This window comes from Triturus cristatus, chromosome 8 (assembly GCF_964204655.1).
Source record: "Triturus cristatus chromosome 8, aTriCri1.1, whole genome shotgun sequence".
In the NCBI taxonomy this organism is placed as follows: Eukaryota; Metazoa; Chordata; class Amphibia; order Caudata; family Salamandridae; genus Triturus; species Triturus cristatus.
In genome coordinates this window covers 85,774,713-85,794,484 of record NC_140591.1, presented here as the reverse complement: position 1 = coordinate 85,794,484, position 19,772 = coordinate 85,774,713, and the positions used below count along the sequence as shown (strand labels likewise).

The 19,772-nt window shown below is 46.8% G+C and overlaps 1 protein-coding gene across 1 annotated transcript in view; it reads right to left on the bottom strand.

Moving 5' to 3' along the window:
- DRD3 (dopamine receptor D3) overlaps window positions 1-19,772 on the bottom strand; it is a 1,045,748-nt gene that overhangs the window by 233,367 nt on the left and 792,609 nt on the right. The window contains exon 6 of the mRNA XM_085621058.1: window positions 17,244-17,324. Coding sequence (XP_085477184.1) covers window positions 17,244-17,324 — 81 coding nt within the window. The remainder of the gene's footprint in view (window positions 1-17,243; window positions 17,325-19,772) is intronic.

Genomic DNA, 19,772 nt, shown 5'->3' with positions numbered 1-19,772 from the left:
GTTGAGGTCGGGTGTAACAGACTCCGATGCAGTACCAAAGCTCAGATACCCAGCAGCATTGGAGAGGCACAGCGGGAGGGCCACCCTCACTCCTTCCGCCCTTCATGAGCTGTTAAGAGGTGTTTGAAGGTGACTGAGAGGGAGGGGCTGCAGCTTCAGGCGCAGGGGCATCTATTCAGATGCAAACAGCCCTGAATGCGTCATGTCTCTGCAATTTAGAGGGGCCTCACATTCCCTTTCTACCCAGGGCCCCAAACATCATAGAACCAGCCATGATTACACCGAGGCAGCACGTGGTTCTCTGCACAGAGCTTAATTACTGTCACTAAATTGTAAGCAAACCTCGGTTCTTCAAACATGCAGTCTATAATGTAATAAAATAAAGAAATGGCACAAACGCACCCACACTGATTAACAAAGTATGGAGGATAATCAGTTAAATCAGTTCTCTTGGAGTATCTCATTTAAGTGCTGTACATCACAGTGGGGGATGGCAAAACTAACATTTGGGAAAGAGAGCCTGTCTTCTCTCCCACCCCTGTGCCCACTCTGGTGGATCCTGTTCCCCCTCCTGTGATGGCTCCTGCCCCCCCCCAGTGATGGCTCCTGCCCCCCATGTGGTGGCTCTTGTCCCCCCCGCCTGTGATTGCTCCTGCCCCCCCCCCGTGATGGCTCCTGACCCCCCTGTGGTGGATCCTGTCCCAGTCCTGGAATGGCTCCTGCAGCGAGGATGAAGTTCTTGATGGGCCTCTTCTCAAAAAAGCTCAGCTCAAAGTTAATATGAAAAGGTGGGCGAGTGAGTAAGTGAAGGGATGGGTGGATGGCTGGATGAATTAGTGAAAGGGTGAATGGATGAATAAAAGATTGAATAGATGGATAATGAGAGAGGATGGATGGATTGATGAGTGAGTGGAAGGATGGGTGAGAGAAAAGGTAAATAGCTGGATGTATGGATGGAAGGGTAGCTGGATGGGTAAAAGGGTGCATGGATGAGTGAAAGGATGGATGAGTGAAAGGATGGATGAGTGAAAAGGTGGATGATGAGTGAGTGGGTGGATGGATTGATGAATTGATAAGTGCAAGGGTGAATGGATGGAGGGATGAGTGAAAGGGTGGATGAGTGAAAGGGAGGGTAGATGGACAAAAGGATGAATAGATGAGTGAAGGAGTGAAAGGATAGATGGATGAGAGAAAGGATGGATGAGTGATAGGGTCAATGGATGGATTCATGAGTGGATGAGTAGATGGATGGGTGGGTGGATGGATGGATGGAAGGAAGGATGGCTAAGTGAAAGGGTCGATGGAGAGAGAAAGGGAGGATGGATGGATGACTGAAAGGGTGGATGGGTGGAAGGATGAGTGACTGGGTGGATGGATGAGTAAGTGAAAGGATGGCTGGATGGGTGAAAGGGTAAATGGCTGGATGGATGAGTGAATGGATGGGTAGAAGAGTGGATGGATGAGTGTACAGATGTATAGGGTGAAAGGGTGGATGATGGGATGGATGAAGGGATGGATGAGTGAAATGATAGATGGAAGGATACATGATGGATAGGTTTGCAAATGGTTGAATATGTTTGGATATGGCTGGGATTATTTATATACTATTGCGTGACCTCCTCTGATGTGTCTGTAAAACGTACCTATTGTCCTGAAGTTTTGTCCTGAATTTTGACCTCCTGTCCTGAATTTGTGTCCTGAATTTTGACCCTTTGTCCTGAATTATTACACTCACCGTCCTGAATTTGCACCAATGCCAGTTGGTCACCCTATTACAAATACTAACACATTCAAAGACTCTTGCGCACATAAACACACTCTCACCCGCAAGCATGCATACAAAACACTTTTAACAGCTTTCTTTACTAACCTTAGCTTCTAGATAGGGTCCTATTCCAGCTTATGTACTCCGTTTTTTATTACACTTATAGTGAATAATATTATTCACTATTTGTATGATAAAAACCTGACAGAAACCAGGCAAGTGGAGTTCCAACCAGCGTCCATTTGGAAGAGCTCCCCTGTGTTCCAGGCACTGATTTTGCAACCTCTGAGGCCAGGGGTTGCAAAAACAGTGTCTGGGGTAGCAAGGGGCAAGGGAGGGGTCACAGCTGCGACCCCTGGTGACTCCTAAATGACGTCCATGAGTGGGGGGCAGCATACATTTCTCCACAGAATTACCTAACTAGTGGAACAGTCTACTGCTGGGATCAAAGCATGCCCGTTGACATCTGTACTTGCCTTAGTGCCTTTTCAGCTCTGCACCAACTCCCCCCGCCGCCAGTATGCCTTGACCTCAGTATCTGTGCGTATCATGAGTTATAAGCACTGTAAATAAATAAATATACCAGATTCTGCAGTAGGTGCCATCAACACATATAACTTATTTCAGGGCTACGGACTCAACATCAAAGGCTCTGGTCTCAGTGCCCCACTCCAACAGGGTACCGTTCTACCTGTACCATCTATGGCTGCGCGTGGTGACTGTGCGTTGTATGTCATTATAAGTACTATAATTAAATAAACTCACAGGTTTCTCTACAAGATGCCTTTACCTCACCGTCCATCCTACTGGAATAGGAAACTATGGCCTGAACTGAAGTATGCACGATGAACTCAGAAGCTTCCTTCAATGATTGCAAATGGGTGATATTTATCACACCTTATTATAACATTTCCATCCCTGCGCTGTCAGAATATATCAGGTGCAATAAATATTGCACCATTTTCTGGGCAGCAATTTTCTAGGCAGACCATAACCACAATGAGAGAGTAACGGAGCTCAGAAAGGCTGATCCCTCTCCACTAAGTGGATCCCCATTAAATCTTCTACATATTCGATCCCTGGAAACCCCGCGGCTCATTGAATGGTTCGCATTTATTGTTGTGATGTGCTGTGTGCGTTAAAGCAATCAGTGGACTGCAAAAGAGCACAGCAGGCGGAGTCTGAGAGCTCTTGAACTTCCGCATTAAAAGCTCGCGCGAGGATGACCTCATCCGGCTTCGCAGACAGGACTGTGTAGTACATGTTCTGGGTTTTCTCCTTGTTGAGATTGCTCTGGGCTTGTGGAATGTTCTTATCACTATGTTCTATGTTGCTTCATGGTTCTGTGTTCTCTCCGTTGGCAGTTGCGTTTGGCTTCTGCTGTGGAGAGTCCGCTCTTGTGTTCCTGTGTAACTTAATAAAGCAACCTTAAGAAGAAACCCGTTGTGGACCTGCTTCTATTTACAACAATTTTGGCGACGATTTCTTTCATCAACCCACGCTTGGCACTACTGCCTTTTGGTCTTCATTACAAGAGCGGAACATCTCCACACCTCTACCCTCCAATATCGATCCTGCTGGGCTGTCTCTTGTCTTGGTGAAAACTAACAGATGAGCTTTCCTAACAGATGAACTTTCCTGCGCGATCAGCTCTCTGCCTTCGTTAGTCTTCCCACGGATCGTGTTTCGCGTCAAGCGCGAGGGAGAGTCAAACCCGTAAGAAACGATTCGCTTTGCAGAAGCTTCGGACTGAGTCCAACTTGCGTGGAAACACTAGCGACTCACCTTTGGGCCTCGTTCTGGTTGCTGTGTCCATCGGCGTGTCAGTGACAGTTGGTGCTGCAGGAGCTCCGCTACTCCCGAAGGTTTCCCTCTTCTGATGACATCACGGAACCTTCGACGCTGCGTGGCTCACGGCAAGAATCCTCTGACTCACAGTAGAGCTTTCAGGTTTTGCTCAGCTGTCATCAAGCGTCTAGTTACGCTCCCACGTCTCTACGTCATCGACGTGGCGGCCATCTTTGTTTAGTTCTGTTTCCATGACAATACCTCTTCTGTCAGTCTCCGAGCTACGGAACTCGGTTTTCTTGCGGATTTGGACAGCGTTTCGTTTCGAGAAGTGACACACGTGTCGTGTGTCTCATCCCACTGTCTACTCACCTGGTGTACCGAGGATTTACTATAATTCAGGTACTGTCTTGCTGCCTTGCAGTGTTTTCCTCTCTCATTACAGACTTCAGTTCGCCTGGCCTAGGGCTTAGTGTGGTCAGCCATGACAAATGAGAATCCATCTATTGTTCTTCCTCCTAGTTTCTTGGCCCTTCCAGGACAACCTAGCATCTCTTGGGATGATTGGTTTCCCATGTTCGATAACTATTTAGATGCTTTAGATGCGCAGGAATATTCTGCAAAACGCAAAAAAGCACTCTTACTGGGTTCTTTGGGCAAAGAAGGTCAACGCATTTTTCGCTATTTACCTCAAGCACTACAAGCTAATGGGCAACCTGTTCCTGACGAGTATAAAGAGGCTATTTGTAGGCTCGAGGTAAGATATGCGAAGGAGGAGAACTTAGTCATGAATAGATACAGATTCTACACAAAGAGTCAGAGATCAGGAGAATCAATCGATGACTTTGTTGCCAGGTTGAGAGAGATGTCAGTGAAATGCAAGTTTGGTGGGATGACGGATGAACTTATCAGGGATCAACTTATTGTACAGTGCAATAACAAGAAGATCCAAGAACGGCTGTGGGCGGCGAAAAATCCTAACCTACAGACTGCCATAGAATTAGCCAAAATTGTGGAGGAGTCTCAAGGGTGTATGAAGGAACTTGAAAAGAAGGGTTCTGGTGATGTCAATGAAATTTCTTGTCAAGAATGCTCAGAACAAACTTACTCTTCGGGAGAGCAGGTTGACATAGCTGCGGTGAAAAACAAGAAGTTTGTCAAAAAAGTTCCTTCCGTCAAAAATCCCACTACTCAGAAGTCGCCTGTAACGCGTATGTGTAATAGGTGTGGCAGCACTGTTCATCCTTCAGATTCCAAGTTTTGTTTTGCAGCTAAACAAGAATGTTTGAAGTGTGGTCGGGTGGGTCATTATGCGAGAGTTTGTCGTAGCAAACCTCGTTCTTCTGTAGCTTCTGTGGATAATGGGGTATTATTCGATGAAGAAGGCCACAAAATTTTAGTCGTTGATGGTGACTCATCAGTGGTGCTGAGTGACAAGCGCAAAGTCAGGCCTAAGGCACTTTTCACCATAGATGGCAAAGAAATTCACTTAATGGTGGATACAGGTTCAAGGTACACCATTATTCCACATGATCTTTTCCTCCTCAATTGGGGTACTAGGCATCTTTTACCTAAAGACATTTCCCCGGGTGGATATCAGGGCGAGACCATTGATATTTTGGGGTACTTTAATGCATTCATTATTTTCTCTTTCAGGAACATACATGGGAAAGTTTATGTCTCTAGGTCTGGCCCGGCAATTCTGGGATGGGTTCACCAGTATGACTTGGCAATTATCGTCAATCCCCGTGCTTCACCACAGGTGATGATAATTGAAGATAACGAGTTGGAGAAAATTTTGGGGGATGCTAGTGCTGTATTTAGGGAAAGCTTAGGTCAACTCAGAGGGTATTCTCATCGAATTGTTCTGAGGGAGCATTCCATCCCAGTGCAGCACAAGGTCAGGCGTGTCCCGATCGTTGTTAGACAAGAGGTTAAGAACATGATCGATGAGATGTTAGCTTCTGGAGTGATTGAACCAGTGGAAGCCTCACCCTGGGTTTCTCCCATAGTCGTCACAAAGAAATCGGACGGCAAGCTCCGTTTTTGTGTTGATTTGAGATCTTTGAATGATTGTGTGGTTGCGGACACCTTTCCCCTTCCCAACATTTCTGAATTGGTCACTACTCTACATGGCGCTAAGGTGTTTTCAAAGTTGGACCTCAGAAGCGCTTACCACCAGATTAACTTACATAAGGACTCTAAGCATTTAACTGCCTTCATTACACCTTTTGGCACGTTTCAATTTACTCGCTTGCCTTTTGGGCTCAATTCAGCTGCTAGTGTGTTTCAAAGGATGGTCTCTGACCTCCTTGAGGGAGTTGGAAATACTGTCTACTTTCAAGACGATATTTTGATCTATGGGCAATCAGTGGAGCAACATAATGTCACTCTCAAGATAGTGTTAGACAGGCTTTTGGTGGCTGGCTTGACTTTGCGCAAAGATAAGTGCAAATTTTTGTCTGAGCGTGTAGACTACTTAGGGTACACCATTAGTGCAAGTGGGGTGAGTCCGAAGGAGGATCTGTGTAGAGCGATTCGCTCTGCTCCACAACCTCAGGATAAAGATCAGTTGCGGTCCTTCATGGGGCTTATCGAATATTATGCTAAGTTTGTTAAGAATTTTTCTGACAAGACTGCATGTTTGAGGTCACTGCTGAAGAGAGGTGTGGGCTTTGTGTGGTCTTCTGAGGTACAAAAGTCTTTTGAAGCTATCAAAGGTGAGATTTGTGAGGCAAAGGTTCTTACCCCGTTTGACATTACGAAGAGTTCCGTGGTGACGGTGGATGCCAGTGCCACCGGTCTGGGGGCTATGCTTTTGCAGATCTCTGGTCAGGATGAACGTACTGTTGCTTTTGCGTCTCGAACTTTAACCGATGCTGAAAGGAATTACTCGGTTATCGAAAGAGAGGCTCTGGCAGCTTCATGGGCAGTCGAACATTTTCGAACTTACCTGTGGGGTTTAAAGTTCGTGCTCAAAACCGACCATAAGCCTCTCATTAAGATTCTCTCTCCGGGTGGGACGGGTAAAGGCTCGGCTAGATTGGCTAGGCTTGCTTCCAAGCTTCAGGAATTCCAATACACTGTCCAATATATTCAGGGATGGAGGAACACTCAGGCTGATTGCCTTTCAAGGTTGTCGCTAGATTGGAAGACTGTAGGAGCTCCGCCCTCATCTGAAGATGATATTGCGGTTGCTTCTGTTGAAGATGCTGTGTTTGTCGGGGAAGGTGTTTTTCAAGCTGTTGATTGGGAGCGTGAGATGTCGGCTGATGTTACGTTGCAAGAGGTCATTAAGCTTATCAAGCTTGGTTCTAGGAGGGAGAGTACTGTTTCAGTTTCGGTACGTCCTTTTCTAAAAGTTTTGGAGGATCTTTCTCTTATCTCGGATAATTTAATTGTCAAAGGTGAAAGGTTTGTACCTCCCGGTGGTTTGAGAAGGAAGTTGTTGGCTCTGGCCCATGAGGGCCATTTGGGCCAAACTCTCACACAACGTCGGTTGAGAGATAATTTCTGGTGGCCGGGTATGGACGCACAGGTGGTGGATTGGGTGGTAAATTGTTCTACTTGTAAGGAGGGCGAAAAGAGACTTAAGGTTGGTCCCAGCTCCTCTCAGACTCACATACAGAATCCTGGTTCACCGTGGCACAGTATTTGTTTGGACTTTATTGGTCCAATGGGTGAACTTCATGAGAAGGACAGGTATGCTATTGTGGTGGTTGATGTGTACTCTAAATGGTTGGTGGTGGAATTCTCTAACAACATTACTACTGAAAGGACTATTGTTTTTTTGAGTGGTTTGTTTAGAGATGAGGGTCTGCCGTCGGTGCTCATCACGGACAATGGTACCCAACTCACCTCTGTGGAAATGCAGTCTTTCCTTAAGGGTTGTGGTATTGCTCACCATCGTACCTCCCTGTACAACCCTCAGGGCAATGGGATGTGTGAAAGGGCTAACAGAGTGGTGAAGGGCATTATTCAGATGGCTTCTTCTGAGGGTCTCATTGTTAGGAAGATGGTTGATGAGATGTTGTGGGCCTATCGCACTACATCCTTGGTAGAGGGGCATCAGTCACCTTTCCAACTGATGAGAGGGCGCACGCCTGGTTCCAAACTTGTTCCTGCTTGGATGAAGCGGGTTGTGTCTTTGCAAAAGAACCCCACTTCTGTTGTTTCTTCGTCCACTCGGCGTCCTTTTCGGGTGGGTGATTTAGTTAAGGTCAAGAGTGGTAGAATTGCAAGAGGGTTGTCTAAATTCAAGGGACCTTTTACTGTGAAGAAGGTCTTGGATCATTGTGTCATCTTGAACAATGGGGAGTGCTGGAACTTTAGACGTGTGGCTCTTTATGAAAGGGGTGTGTCTCTGGCCAGTGGGTGTGAACCTTCTTCGGCGGAAGATAACAGTGGTTATCTTTTGGCGCCCTTGCCACATGAATCTAGCTCGGTGCCTCTTGCTTCCCATGTGGTTGGTGGGTGGGGGGATTCTAGTTCTTCTGGTGTTCACTCTGTTCCAAATTCTCTTCCTCTTCCTTTGCCTTTGCCACAGAGTCGGGTTCAAAGGTTTAGAAGGGCTCCTGTTTATTTGCAAGATTTTGTGTGTTAAGTGTTTTTTTTTCTTTTCTTTTATTAGAAAGAAAGAAGATGTGTAGTACATGTTCTGGGTTTTCTCCTTGTTGAGATTGCTCTGGGCTTGTGGAATGTTCTTATCACTATGTTCTATGTTGCTTCATGGTTCTGTGTTCTCTCCGTTGGCAGTTGCGTTTGGCTTCTGCTGTGGAGAGTCCGCTCTTGTGTTCCTGTGTAACTTAATAAAGCAACCTTAAGAAGAAACCCGTTGTGGACCTGCTTCTATTTACAACAGACTGCTCGAGCACACCTTCAAGGGCACGAGGAGAGATGGCTTCCAATCCCCGCCACCACTTCGGGGCGGCTCGTGATTGACAATTTAGCACCTGTGGTTGGACGACGACCCCAAAAGCTTTCAGAGCTAATACTTTCATACTCCGGCCCCTCTTGGAAGTTCGCTCTTCGTTGTAAATTTGTATTTTTTCCGGTGCATCCCTCACCCCTGCGTGCTGTGTTGGATTTTGTGTTTGTGCACCCTTTATTCTCAGGCCCCTCTTGGAAGTTCGCTCTTCGTTGTAAATTTGTATTTTTTCCTGTACATTCCTCACCCCTGCGTGCTGTGTTGGATTTTGTGTTTGTGTACCCTTCATTTTTAGTCTGTGTAATGTTATATTCTGTACCACTTTTCTCTTGTAACGTAACCAGCTCTATTGTACAGCGCTCTGACACCTTTGGGTAATGTCCGCACTTTATAAAAATGCACTAAATAAATAAATAAAATAAAATTAAAAAAGCGATTGCTGATAACGAGCAGGACCTAGAGTGATGGCAAGACGAATAGCCTCGATTGACGTCATTACATGATCAGCTGACAGCAGACCGAAACACTTCACTGAAGAAAATAGTTAATCAAACGCCAGCTGCTGAGGAAATGTTCCTCACAAACTGTTTCATAAACATTTCACACACACACCGTGATCAGTGCAGCGTGCCCCAGCCTCTGCCGTCTCCATGTTGTGGCGGGAAACCCCTGGTGACGCATGTTAAGTACCATACTCCAGGCAGGAAGAGATGTTGTGTAACTTGCAACACCACAGCCTCAGCTTTCAAGCAGACAATTGACTGGTTTGGGAAGACAACTAACTTCTGCCCAAACCAGTGGCTCGAGATGAAAGAAACGACCAAGAGCTGGTGCCCTCATCAGCCACCCACCCCTTTGGCTCTCTGCTCCTCACCTAGGGGCAGATTTATGTTGCACTTGCGCCTCATTTACGCCGCCGTTGCGTCACTTTTGTGACGCAGCAGCGGCGCAAATCCTGCGCCATGGTGCGGGGTATTTACAAACGTGACGCATCTCCCAGATGCGTCACGTTGTAAAACCCTGCGCCACATGTAGGCGTTCCAGGGCAGGTGGGGGCGTTCCGGCGCAGGAACGCCTCCTAAAAGTGGCTGAGTGAAATTTACAAGATTTCACTCAGTCACTTTTAGACCCTTGCTGCGTCAAAACCCTGCACCTGCTTGAAGCAGGCGTAAGGATTGATGCAGCATTCTACAGATAGGGCCCCCCAGATCATTGCTGGAGCTGCGTCGCGCTTGCGACGCAACTCCAGCAATGCACCACTTTTCGGCACAGATGCGTCACGCATCTGTGCCGTTTTTGCCCCATGGTGCGCCGCATTATAAATGCGGCGCATCCATGGTGGCGCAGCTGTGGCGCATAATAACTGGCGCATCCCTGCTGATATGCAGGGATGCGCCAGTCGTCATAAATCTGCCCCCTAGTTCTGCACTCCTCTGCCTCCCCTCACCCTCAGTTCCGATAGGTTGTAAAATCTGGCTGCGTCCTAAGCAGATTTTTCTTGCCAACTTCAAATGGATACACCAACAAGTTCAGCACCCTTCTGCATCCTCCACCTTGTCTTCCAGGTCGTGTACCCGGTCAATAAGGTCTTGTAAGGCGGCCGCATGGCTTTGAGTGATTGGTTTCAGTTCCGCAATTGACCGCTCCTGTGAGCACACTCTGTCTCCGAGCTTCTGGTGGTCAGCACGCGGCAAGTTAAAGTCTGATGTGACTTTATCAATTTTGGACTCAAGCGAGGCGCGGGTCTGGTCCAATGAGGATCCTATCTTTTCTACTGCAGCCAGCACCGAGTCTAGCTTGGTAGCTAAAGCAGCGTGCGGCCTTTCAGCTGCTGTTCCTCCTTGCGTCGTTGACTGATCCGCACTATTGCTGTGCACATTGAGATGCTGGTTGGTGCGTGTTAGGCGACCCATCACCAGCTGTTGCGCCGTTGGCATCCGGTATGCGGCTGTATGGGCAGATCCAGATGCCCGTCTTTCCCATGTATGTGTCCTTCTAGTGTGGCGCGATATCTTCTGCGGCGAGCCTCAGTGTTCTCTAGTGGTCGGGCGCATCCCCCGCAGGTCCCTGATGAATTTAGCGCGCCCAGCTCTTCGCTATTTCACGACGCAGGCTCTGCCCAAGATGAACTGATGACCGTTCCCAGCAGCTCGACGTGTGGAGGGGGGACAGGTCTGCCGCGTCGGCCAGAGGAGCCCAGAATCTGGTGCCTGGCGCAGTCACCTTCACTCCAGTTGCATCAGCCCAGGAGGAGGGAAGAGGAGAGCTACGGGTGAGGTACGCGTCTCAATACTGGTACGGCTGCCACTTGGTACAACTCTGTGACGTGACTCCTGCTATGTGGCCGCGAGGTGACCAGCTGTCACGGGTGGCCGGAGGTACAGCACCAGGCGTCCGATCCATGCTTGGGGTGCGGCAGGGCGAAAAAGGGTTTGTCCCATGTAGTGTCCCCTCGTGCCGACAGGCGGCGGAAGGACCAACCGTCTAAATGGGCACGTAGTCCTGCTCGCGCCAGTGGTCTGTCCCCTGAGCGCCTTTTCCGCAGCGTGGCAGCGAGTAATGCAATCTTCTGCTGTTCTGCGCAGATGTTGAGGCCTGGCGTGTTCATCAATCACCCTCCAGTGAGGACCCGCTGTCTACGTATGGACTCAGTTTTCCCCTTGATGTGGCGCAGGTGGTGGAGAGCAATCACCATCAGCAAGTCGAGTTGGGAGAAGGGTGGGAGGGGGTGCAGCCCCAGCACCTCGTCGGCAGCTAGGGGGACGAGGCGGTAAAGCAGAGCGGAGCGAGGTGGCCCCCTGAAAGCGGAAAAGCAGCAGGCAGAGCTGCCAAAAGGTCTCCACATGACGCAGTGACTGTTCAATCCCTCCCTCAGGCAGCAGGCGAGGTCCCCAGCTCGACCGGTCGCCCGGACACGGCCTAGGCCCGATCCGGCCCCCGGGCCCGAGACACAGCAAGGCCGCCCTGCTCCCCCTCAGTGTCAGGCAGCAAAGACGGAATTCCCCTGCCCTCATGCACATAGGATCTGTCCAGGGGGGAGGCTCTCTGGGACAGCAATCCCCGGGGACTCCCTCTCACCTGCGTCTGTCGCTCCTCTCAGTACAGGGGGTCTTGGGCGCACATAACGAGCGCGGCCACCAGTTCGCCGTCCCCGGGAACTGCGTCTCTGTCCAAAAAGGTCGTGCAGGCAGTGGCAGGCTGAAAGGGGAAAAGCCTGTGATCCAGCGGCATGTCCGTCAGCCTTCCCGCCATCGTGACGGCAACCACAGTTGTGTGTAGGGCAGCCAGCAGCTGGCAGGTTGCGCTGGCAGGTCTCTATGTGAATCTGGCTGAGGGGTGCAGCGTTGGAGGGCTCAAAAGGGGGGTGGCAACTAGCCTGGGGCACAGTACCTCATAGAGGACGCGAAAGCGCAACACGCATCTGTAGGCCTCAGCACGTCACCTCCAGAAGGCCTCTCCCGCCAGGCCGCACCGCCCGATCACCTCGTCTCAGCCAGTCAGGACCGGAGGCCTGCGCACAGTTGCAGCAGCTACACCACCGCCGAGGGAGCCAGGCGCCGCTCCGCAGCAGAGAGGCCCGGCAGCGCGGGGTTGCAGATCAGAGGCCCCACCTGCGGCCACAGCGACACACTGCCCGAAGGACGTCTCACCGGCGAGGTCCGTAACTCCGGCCAGCAGCAGCCCACCCACACGAAACAGGGTGCATGGGCGACGCGCCGCGACACAAGCCCAACTCTGCGGCTCGAGCGTGCCTGGGCAGCGGGGAATAATCAGGTTTAGCAGGATAATTAGGGGTTCTCCAGCGGAGCTCTTGCGACTAGCGTCCGCCATGTTAGGCTGGCTGGCCACGCCCCCCCTCCTTTAGAGCTTCTTGGCATGTCTGGACATTCAGGATCCGCCAAATTGGGCGCAGCAAAAACATTTGTAAAGCGAGTAAGGTTCTGCAGATGCATAGGACATGGATTAAGTTTTCTTCCCCGTTGTTACAAAAAAGCGTGGCGAGTTGTGGCGTGCATTAGGTTGAAGGTAAAACAGTTCAACTAAATTATTATTTTTGAACACTAGGAGAGGAGACGATTTTGTGGGGCACAAGGGTGTTTTATCATGACACGACGTTGAGGGGCACAGGGGAGCCTCATTGCACTTTTTAAAATGTTGCTGTAAAATGTTGGGTTTGGGTTCTTGGGCATTTAGCATGTTGATAAATCCTATTCTGATTCATTTGTTTTTCACGAAAAAACGGTTTATGTAGCTTCTTTTTGAACTCAGGGCAAGCATGAGAATGGGGGTTGTAGGATATTTGTGAAGGGGCGCACCAAGCAACAATTGTATAGATGAGTGTGAGAAAGAACTGATGATTTGCATATGTTTTGTTTCATTGTAGTTACCCCTGAGGAAGGGCAAACAATGCCCGAAATGCATTGGGTTATTATTCAACGTTGCACTGTGAGGATTGGTGAATCCCTGTGTGTTTTGAAAAGAAGCCTGGAGAGGCGAATGTTAAACTTGTGATTGAAAATAAAAGTACAAACACACTTGGACTGTGGATTTATTTGAAGGAAATAACAAATGGATTACTTATGAAAATTATTGTTGGAACATAGTATTCAGTGAGTCTCTCTGATTGCATGGCTGTGCACCCTGGGTTGTAGCCAGATGAGGGTCCAACACATATTCCAACTGGCTCCTTGTGCCATTTTATCTTCAGTGTGTCTGCACCATACCACATACAAAATTCTCTGTCCACACTGGAAGTATGAACTCGGGCGGGAGCAGGAATTTGCCAATGGTTGGATGGGTACCTACCTCCATGGGCAAGGTATGGACTCACTATGCTACCCTTCCTATGTGGTACATATTCACTGCACTTCCTGACATCCTCTTGTGTGTGCATATGTAATAGGGTGTGTGCAAATGGACAGAGGCTTTCCCACAGTTCCAGGATGGTGCTCCCTCATGCAAATGAAAGAGCACCCAATTCAGTGCTTAATTTCAGCCGGTGGTTGCAGGTTGGGCCTACCGGCACTCGTTTTTGGGGACTGTCACTTATTTTGCCTCAACAAACTTTCATCCAGTGCAATAGAGATAAAAACGCAAAATAGGGAAAGAAAAAAGAGAAAAAGGGAAAAACATTGACAAAGGAAGAGAGCAGGAATGAAAAAGAACCTGCAAGATTGAGATTAAGAGGCAGGAATTGTTTGGTGCTGAATTTAAGAGGCATTAGGTGGAATCAGAATAACACAGCCTTGGTATTCGGCACTCCACTCTGGACAGTGCCAGACACAGGTCTCTGTGCAAAACCTTGGACCCCGGCATGTATTCTTTTACAAATGATGCTCTGACCCTGTGAATTCGCACTGCCAGAATGGCCTATCTGTATTTTAAAGGGTCTAACAAGCATCTGCAGCCTTTTCTGTAATACCAAAGTGCCCCAGGTTTCCTAACAATTTGCTAAAATGCGTGTAGTGCTCCTGGGGCACTCTTCTTTTATACATCCACGGTCTCTCTCACTTACCCTTTGTAGTGTGTGAAAATGTATCATGAGCTGGTCACACTGGTGGTATGAATGTGCTATAGAAATGTTAAAATACAATAAAATACAGTACACCCGTAGCGCATTCTGTACACCTCCATGGTACTGAAAGTCTAGCTGAGCCCCTTTGATTGCCAGCTTATCATGTTTGACATTTAAAAAAGAGAAATGGGTTGTCGGAACACAAACTAATTGACTAATGCCACCTCTCCCATCTGGTCACTGACTACACTGCACACCAGCCCTGAATGTGGGGCAATAATACTATGGTTTAAATACAAAAAACACAGGAAACAGAAGCAAAGTGTGAAAGGTCACTTAAACTGACAGGAAATGACAACCATTGCCGTGAGGGTGTCACCTACAGGGCCCTCCAGCAAGCAATGAAAATGGCCGCCCTTTTGCATGGTTGGCTAGTGAATTCCAGCCATCACTGGGTTGCAGTTGGCACCAGGACTCGTTTGTCTCTACTGCTACTACTGCACTTGTTATGTTGCCTAATTTTATAGAGCGCGTGGCTACCCAAACACGGGATTCCCAGCCCTAGCAGACATAGTAACGGCAGAGGGATCTAGTGGATAGATGAAGTGGTGTGTCTTCAATTGCTTTCTAAAACCCATGAGATTGCAGTTTGCTCTCAGATGTATGAGGAGGGCTTTCCAGAGCCTGGATACCAAATATGCGAAAGACCATCCTTCACTTCTAGCCCTTTTAATTCTTGGGATGCCCAGGAGGGACCGGTTGTTTGACCCCAAGGCTAGCATACTGTTGTGCGAGACAATTAGCTGGCTTAAAATGTGAGGGCCCTGAGCATATTTGATCTTTGGTGCTATGCACAGAGCTTTAAACTCTGTCCTTCTCTTTACTGGGAGACAGTAGAGACTGGCCAGTGCTGGGCGTGCAGATTTATATTTAGGAATGTATAATAAGATCAGAGCCTCTGCATTTTGTATAATCTGCAGTGTTTTTATAACATAGGCATGACTACCCAGGTAGAGCAAGTTGCAGTCGTCTGTGCCATTGGTAGCTACACCCTACCTCTCCTCCAATCTTTTCCACATCGCCAGTTACAACAGGGCTCCACAAAATGCCTTGCACATTCCTCCCCCATCGCACTCGTGGTAATCACCTGGGTCAACAACCCCCTACTACCTCTGCCACTGGTTTCTCTCCCATAGTCTTTCATTTTATGTTTTTCTCTCGACAAGTATAAAACAGCAGTAGACAACACCTCCTCTTTCTGTGTGTAGGTATGTGGTACATCTAATGCGCAAACCTGGCCAAAGGGCAGCAGAGCTCCTTTCAGATGGAAAGACAAGCATACATGAAGTCGGTAAGTGACCGGAGACATAGCTGGTTTGTGAATTGTTAATACTTGTGATGCAGTAATCCTGACAGAGGTGTCTTCAGCTCTTTCCCCAGTTGGGGCAGAGCTGGAACAGTCCTGATGGATACAAGAATGTTGTCCAAGATCCTGTGTGCATAGATGCTGCCTTGTGTTTTTTCTTTTTCACAATTCTTAGTTAGCACTTCTAATCAGGCTCTGTACAGGTTGATACTAAAGGGAATAAATGCAGCAGACACGGGTGTCCAGTGTTTTGTTCCATGAAAGCTCAACTTTCATAATCTCCACTTAAGATAAATTTACGTACAATAAATTTAATCGAGGATCATTGTCTTTGAATCCGCCTGTGATTATCTTAATAATCTTTCATGGCCCAGCCCTCAAGAAACAGCATTAAATGCCACTGTGTTAAATCCACTTGCTATGCATGGACAGACCGTATGTCTCCTGTTACTTGCAGGCATACGACTGAAGAAATTTGAAACACCTTAAGGAATATTTGAGGCATTCTTGTTGAAACCTTCCTGTTTCTTATATATTTTCATTTGAATTTTGCATTAAGTATCTTATTGGATCTTTCCTAAAGTTGAGGGAAACTGCTGACCAGCTGACCTAATTTACCCTTTCCTCCTCTTTTCGAGTCATTTCTCTTTTCTCACTATAGGACTATGATGTGTCTCAGATTTCAGATTTGTAGTTGCTAACATTACTCTACATTTGTTTTTAAAAAGAAAACTGACAATCTTCTAGAACTCTTTAAAAATTGATGAAACAGAGTTAAAAGCAACCAACCAGTGAAGGACAATCTCCAATAAGTTTGCTTAAGCAGGGAAAAGTCCACAAAACAGAATTCTCAAACAAAGATCTTTTTTCCCATTAAAATTTTCGAACAAAAATTTGTTGTGCATACATTTTTACCGCAAGTGAAGTTGGTAACCATGACACACTCAATAAACCAAACAAAGGTACAAAAAGATCCAACCACATCAACCTCAATTTCATATCCCTCAACTGGCTCCCTAGCGAAGCAAGAATCCAGCTAAAAATCACATCCACAAGAAGAAAACCTACAACCAATCTTTCTCGGGGATTGCACCAAGAATCTGGAACAGCTTACCTCCTGAAGTCAGAACGAATCCCTCGGTTATATTCTTAAAGAAAGAAGTCAAAGAACTTCTAATGAACAAAGTTCTTCCCTAGATCCCAAGATTCTGTTTTCCTCAGTGGCTTCATTGACTATTTATCACTGGCTACTTAGTGCGTTCATCTTATCAGTACCGACATTACCCTCCTGCTGCTTCTGAACACTTCCTGGTACTTGCAGTTGTCTGAACTATGGTACTCTGTTGTTATTAGTGTTTGAACTATGATATTCGGTTGTTATTAGTTTATCTCCCCTGCTCTCTGAACATGGTAAAGCGCACCCTGCCTTTTCTGTGTACTACTCTTTCCTGCTCGTTGTAGTTAATTTGATATTGCTGTTTCTTCTACTCTGCTCTCTGTAAATTTGTAAAGCTCTTTGATACCCACAAGGGTCATGTTCGCACTATGAAAAACTATTAAAATCAAATAAAGTGCAAATTTTGCTATGTTAACTAGTTTCTAAATCGAAGTTTGAAACCTAAATTTCCTGTTCTTAGTCTTTGTGTGATTCTTCTCTGCCATATAGTCTCAAACAAACCGCAAGCTCTAATGGGCCACAAAGCTCTTTATTAGTTTTTCCAATTTTTGTTTTTGTGCAAATTACTAGGTGTTTTGAAACATAAACTTTAATTGTAGAACAGGTGAGGATCCTCAGTAGTCAATGTGTGCCTTCTAAAGTCTCCATCATGGACAAAAGTCCTCCTTTTGCCCATGCCTTCTCACTTCAGCGCCGACTACTTACCACTCTCCCCTTGGCTTCAGGCAGCGGCGTTCTGTCCTGGACCAAGAAGCGCTTGATACGAGCGAGCTGCAGGTTGGTGCCCTAGAGGACAGAAGACAGAAGGAAGACCTGAGAAGCAAGTCAAGGAGCACATGTAGCAATGGAAGAACCATCAAAAAAGTGAAACAAAATGAGAGGTGAAAGAGATGGAGGGTGGAAAATCAAATACAAAGGAAAGGAGACTGAAAATGAAGATGTTCCACTGACACTGGCTTGAGATGGGTCCATTGTGCTCGTTTGTAATGCATCTGGAAACTGAACTAATTTACCAGGTCAATGCGCTTTTAATAACTTGTTGCATTGCACATTCTTTACATTTACACTGCAGTCGGCTGAGTCTTAGATAAAGGACCTCATCTCAAGGTGCTTTTAAAATGGTGTGATAATACCACAACCAGAATTACTGATACCAAGAACTGCAGTAATTACCAGCTGTGATATTGCCACACCAGCATGAGTTTTGAGCTCCGGGCTGAGAAATGACTACAGAAACTGTCTTTAGGCATACATTTTGGCATATTTTTCCCTTATTCCGATGATTTTCCCCTGAATATAATCGATCTGTTTGCCACTCGCAACATGCGGTCAGAGAAAAAACTAAAAGCGCAGCTGTTCCTAAAAAATCAAAATTTCTAAACTCTAAATGAATTTCTTAAATCTGGGTGGTAAAGAAGAATATCCTAATATCCTAATTTGCGGAGTGTTAAACTGTCCAGTAGAGGAATTATGAATTTCTCCACAAGTCCGTGTATTTTCTGCCACCACCCAACCAATAACAACCAATAACGGGCAGTTACTAGAAGTAAACCTAGACCAGTAAATAGATACATCTTCTCAGTTGTAGTAAGAACAAGAAAGTTATCTCCACTGTCACGTTTATGGTCAGGTCAAGGTTGTAAAAAAACACATTTTTATTCCTTTTTTTAATAGCGTTTTTCAACTAAACTCTTTCAAGCTAAATGTAAAATACTAAGGCCTTAATAGCAAGCTCATGTCCTGGTAGTTTCCTTTCACTTTCCTCCTGATAAATTTTGTTAGGTTTCACCGGCCCAAATGTATTGGTGGAAATCTGCGTGATTGCGGAGTTAGCTGCCACTCTCATAATTCTTCAGTGTATGATAACAATAGTTATAGCACACACCCAAGGTATCTGGGCCACTACTAATGATGACTTTTATACTGATTCTGCATGTTAAGTCTAATTTCCTAGGAAAAAACTTGCTTTTAAGGTTACTTACCACATCTGGTAAAAATATTGGGTAATGGTATTTGTGGGGTGTGGTAAGTACCTGACCCTTTACCCACCAGCTAGTGATCCGGGCAATGTACAGTTACCAGTTTTAAAATAAATGTATGTATGGATGTGATATTTCTAAAGCGTGAATCTAGTCAAGAGGCAGCGGAGTGCTGTACAAGGTCGACGACCATAAAGGCAACGAGTGATAGAGGTAGCTGGTTTGCGGACGATCAGTGCATTTGTGAAGTCGTGTTTTTTAAGTAGGTGCGTCTTGAAAGCTTTCCTAAATTGGAGCAGGCTTGAAGCAGAGTCTTGATACATTTTTAAACCCAATACATATTCAAACCTAAATGTATTTCAAGCTAAAGACGTCAAACTATACAATCAGATTTTGCTACTTCATGTCTCATCCAGGGCCTGAAGAAATATCACCCCCACCATGGTGGAACTCCATTGGCTCCCCTTGCCAGCCTGCACCATCTTCAAACCCAGCTGCATCATTTACAAAGCCATCCTGACCCGCACCCCCGCTTTTCTTGCAGACAAGCTCACCATCTCTGGTGGTTTCTGGCTTACCAACAGCCAGTAGAGTGCAGGCATGAACAAAAAACAAGGCAGCAGGCCTTTTCCATCTATTCACCCATTATCTGGGAGAACAGCCTCGTACCCATCAGGACCGCTCCAACTCTGTTCCAGATTAAAAAGGAGTTGCAGAAGCACTTTTTAAAGAACACTACACCACAATGCATTCACTGTCCACAATCCAGCTACCTCTCCTGTCACTCGTTGACTGTATGCTTGTCTTCAGCCCTGTACAGTGCTCCGCTGCCTTCTGGCTACAATTGTGCTATAGAAATACCATATACCTATATACATACATAATCTAGAGCTGCACTAGGCATCATGTCCTGGCATGCCTGGTAAATGTTCAAGGGGCCGACTGGCAGTGAAATTACTGCTGTATCTTCTTTTATAGCCAAAAAAGCTGGATAGAGTCTAAATGTACAATCCAGGAGATCACCATATCTCATAAAGCGCTATATAAGTACTACAAGTGGGCATGGCTTGATGCTCTAGCAGGATGGCCACGGCTATGTGAGGCTCCAGCGTGGCTCGGGGGAAAATGGAAGATTGCGGAGTGCTCATGGCTGCGGTCTGCCTCTAACTGGACTGTCTCTCATTGGAGGCTCTCTGCTGCCCCTGAAGGTCTGTGTACAAGGTGCAACCTTGCATTTTTCATGCTTTTTGGGGGC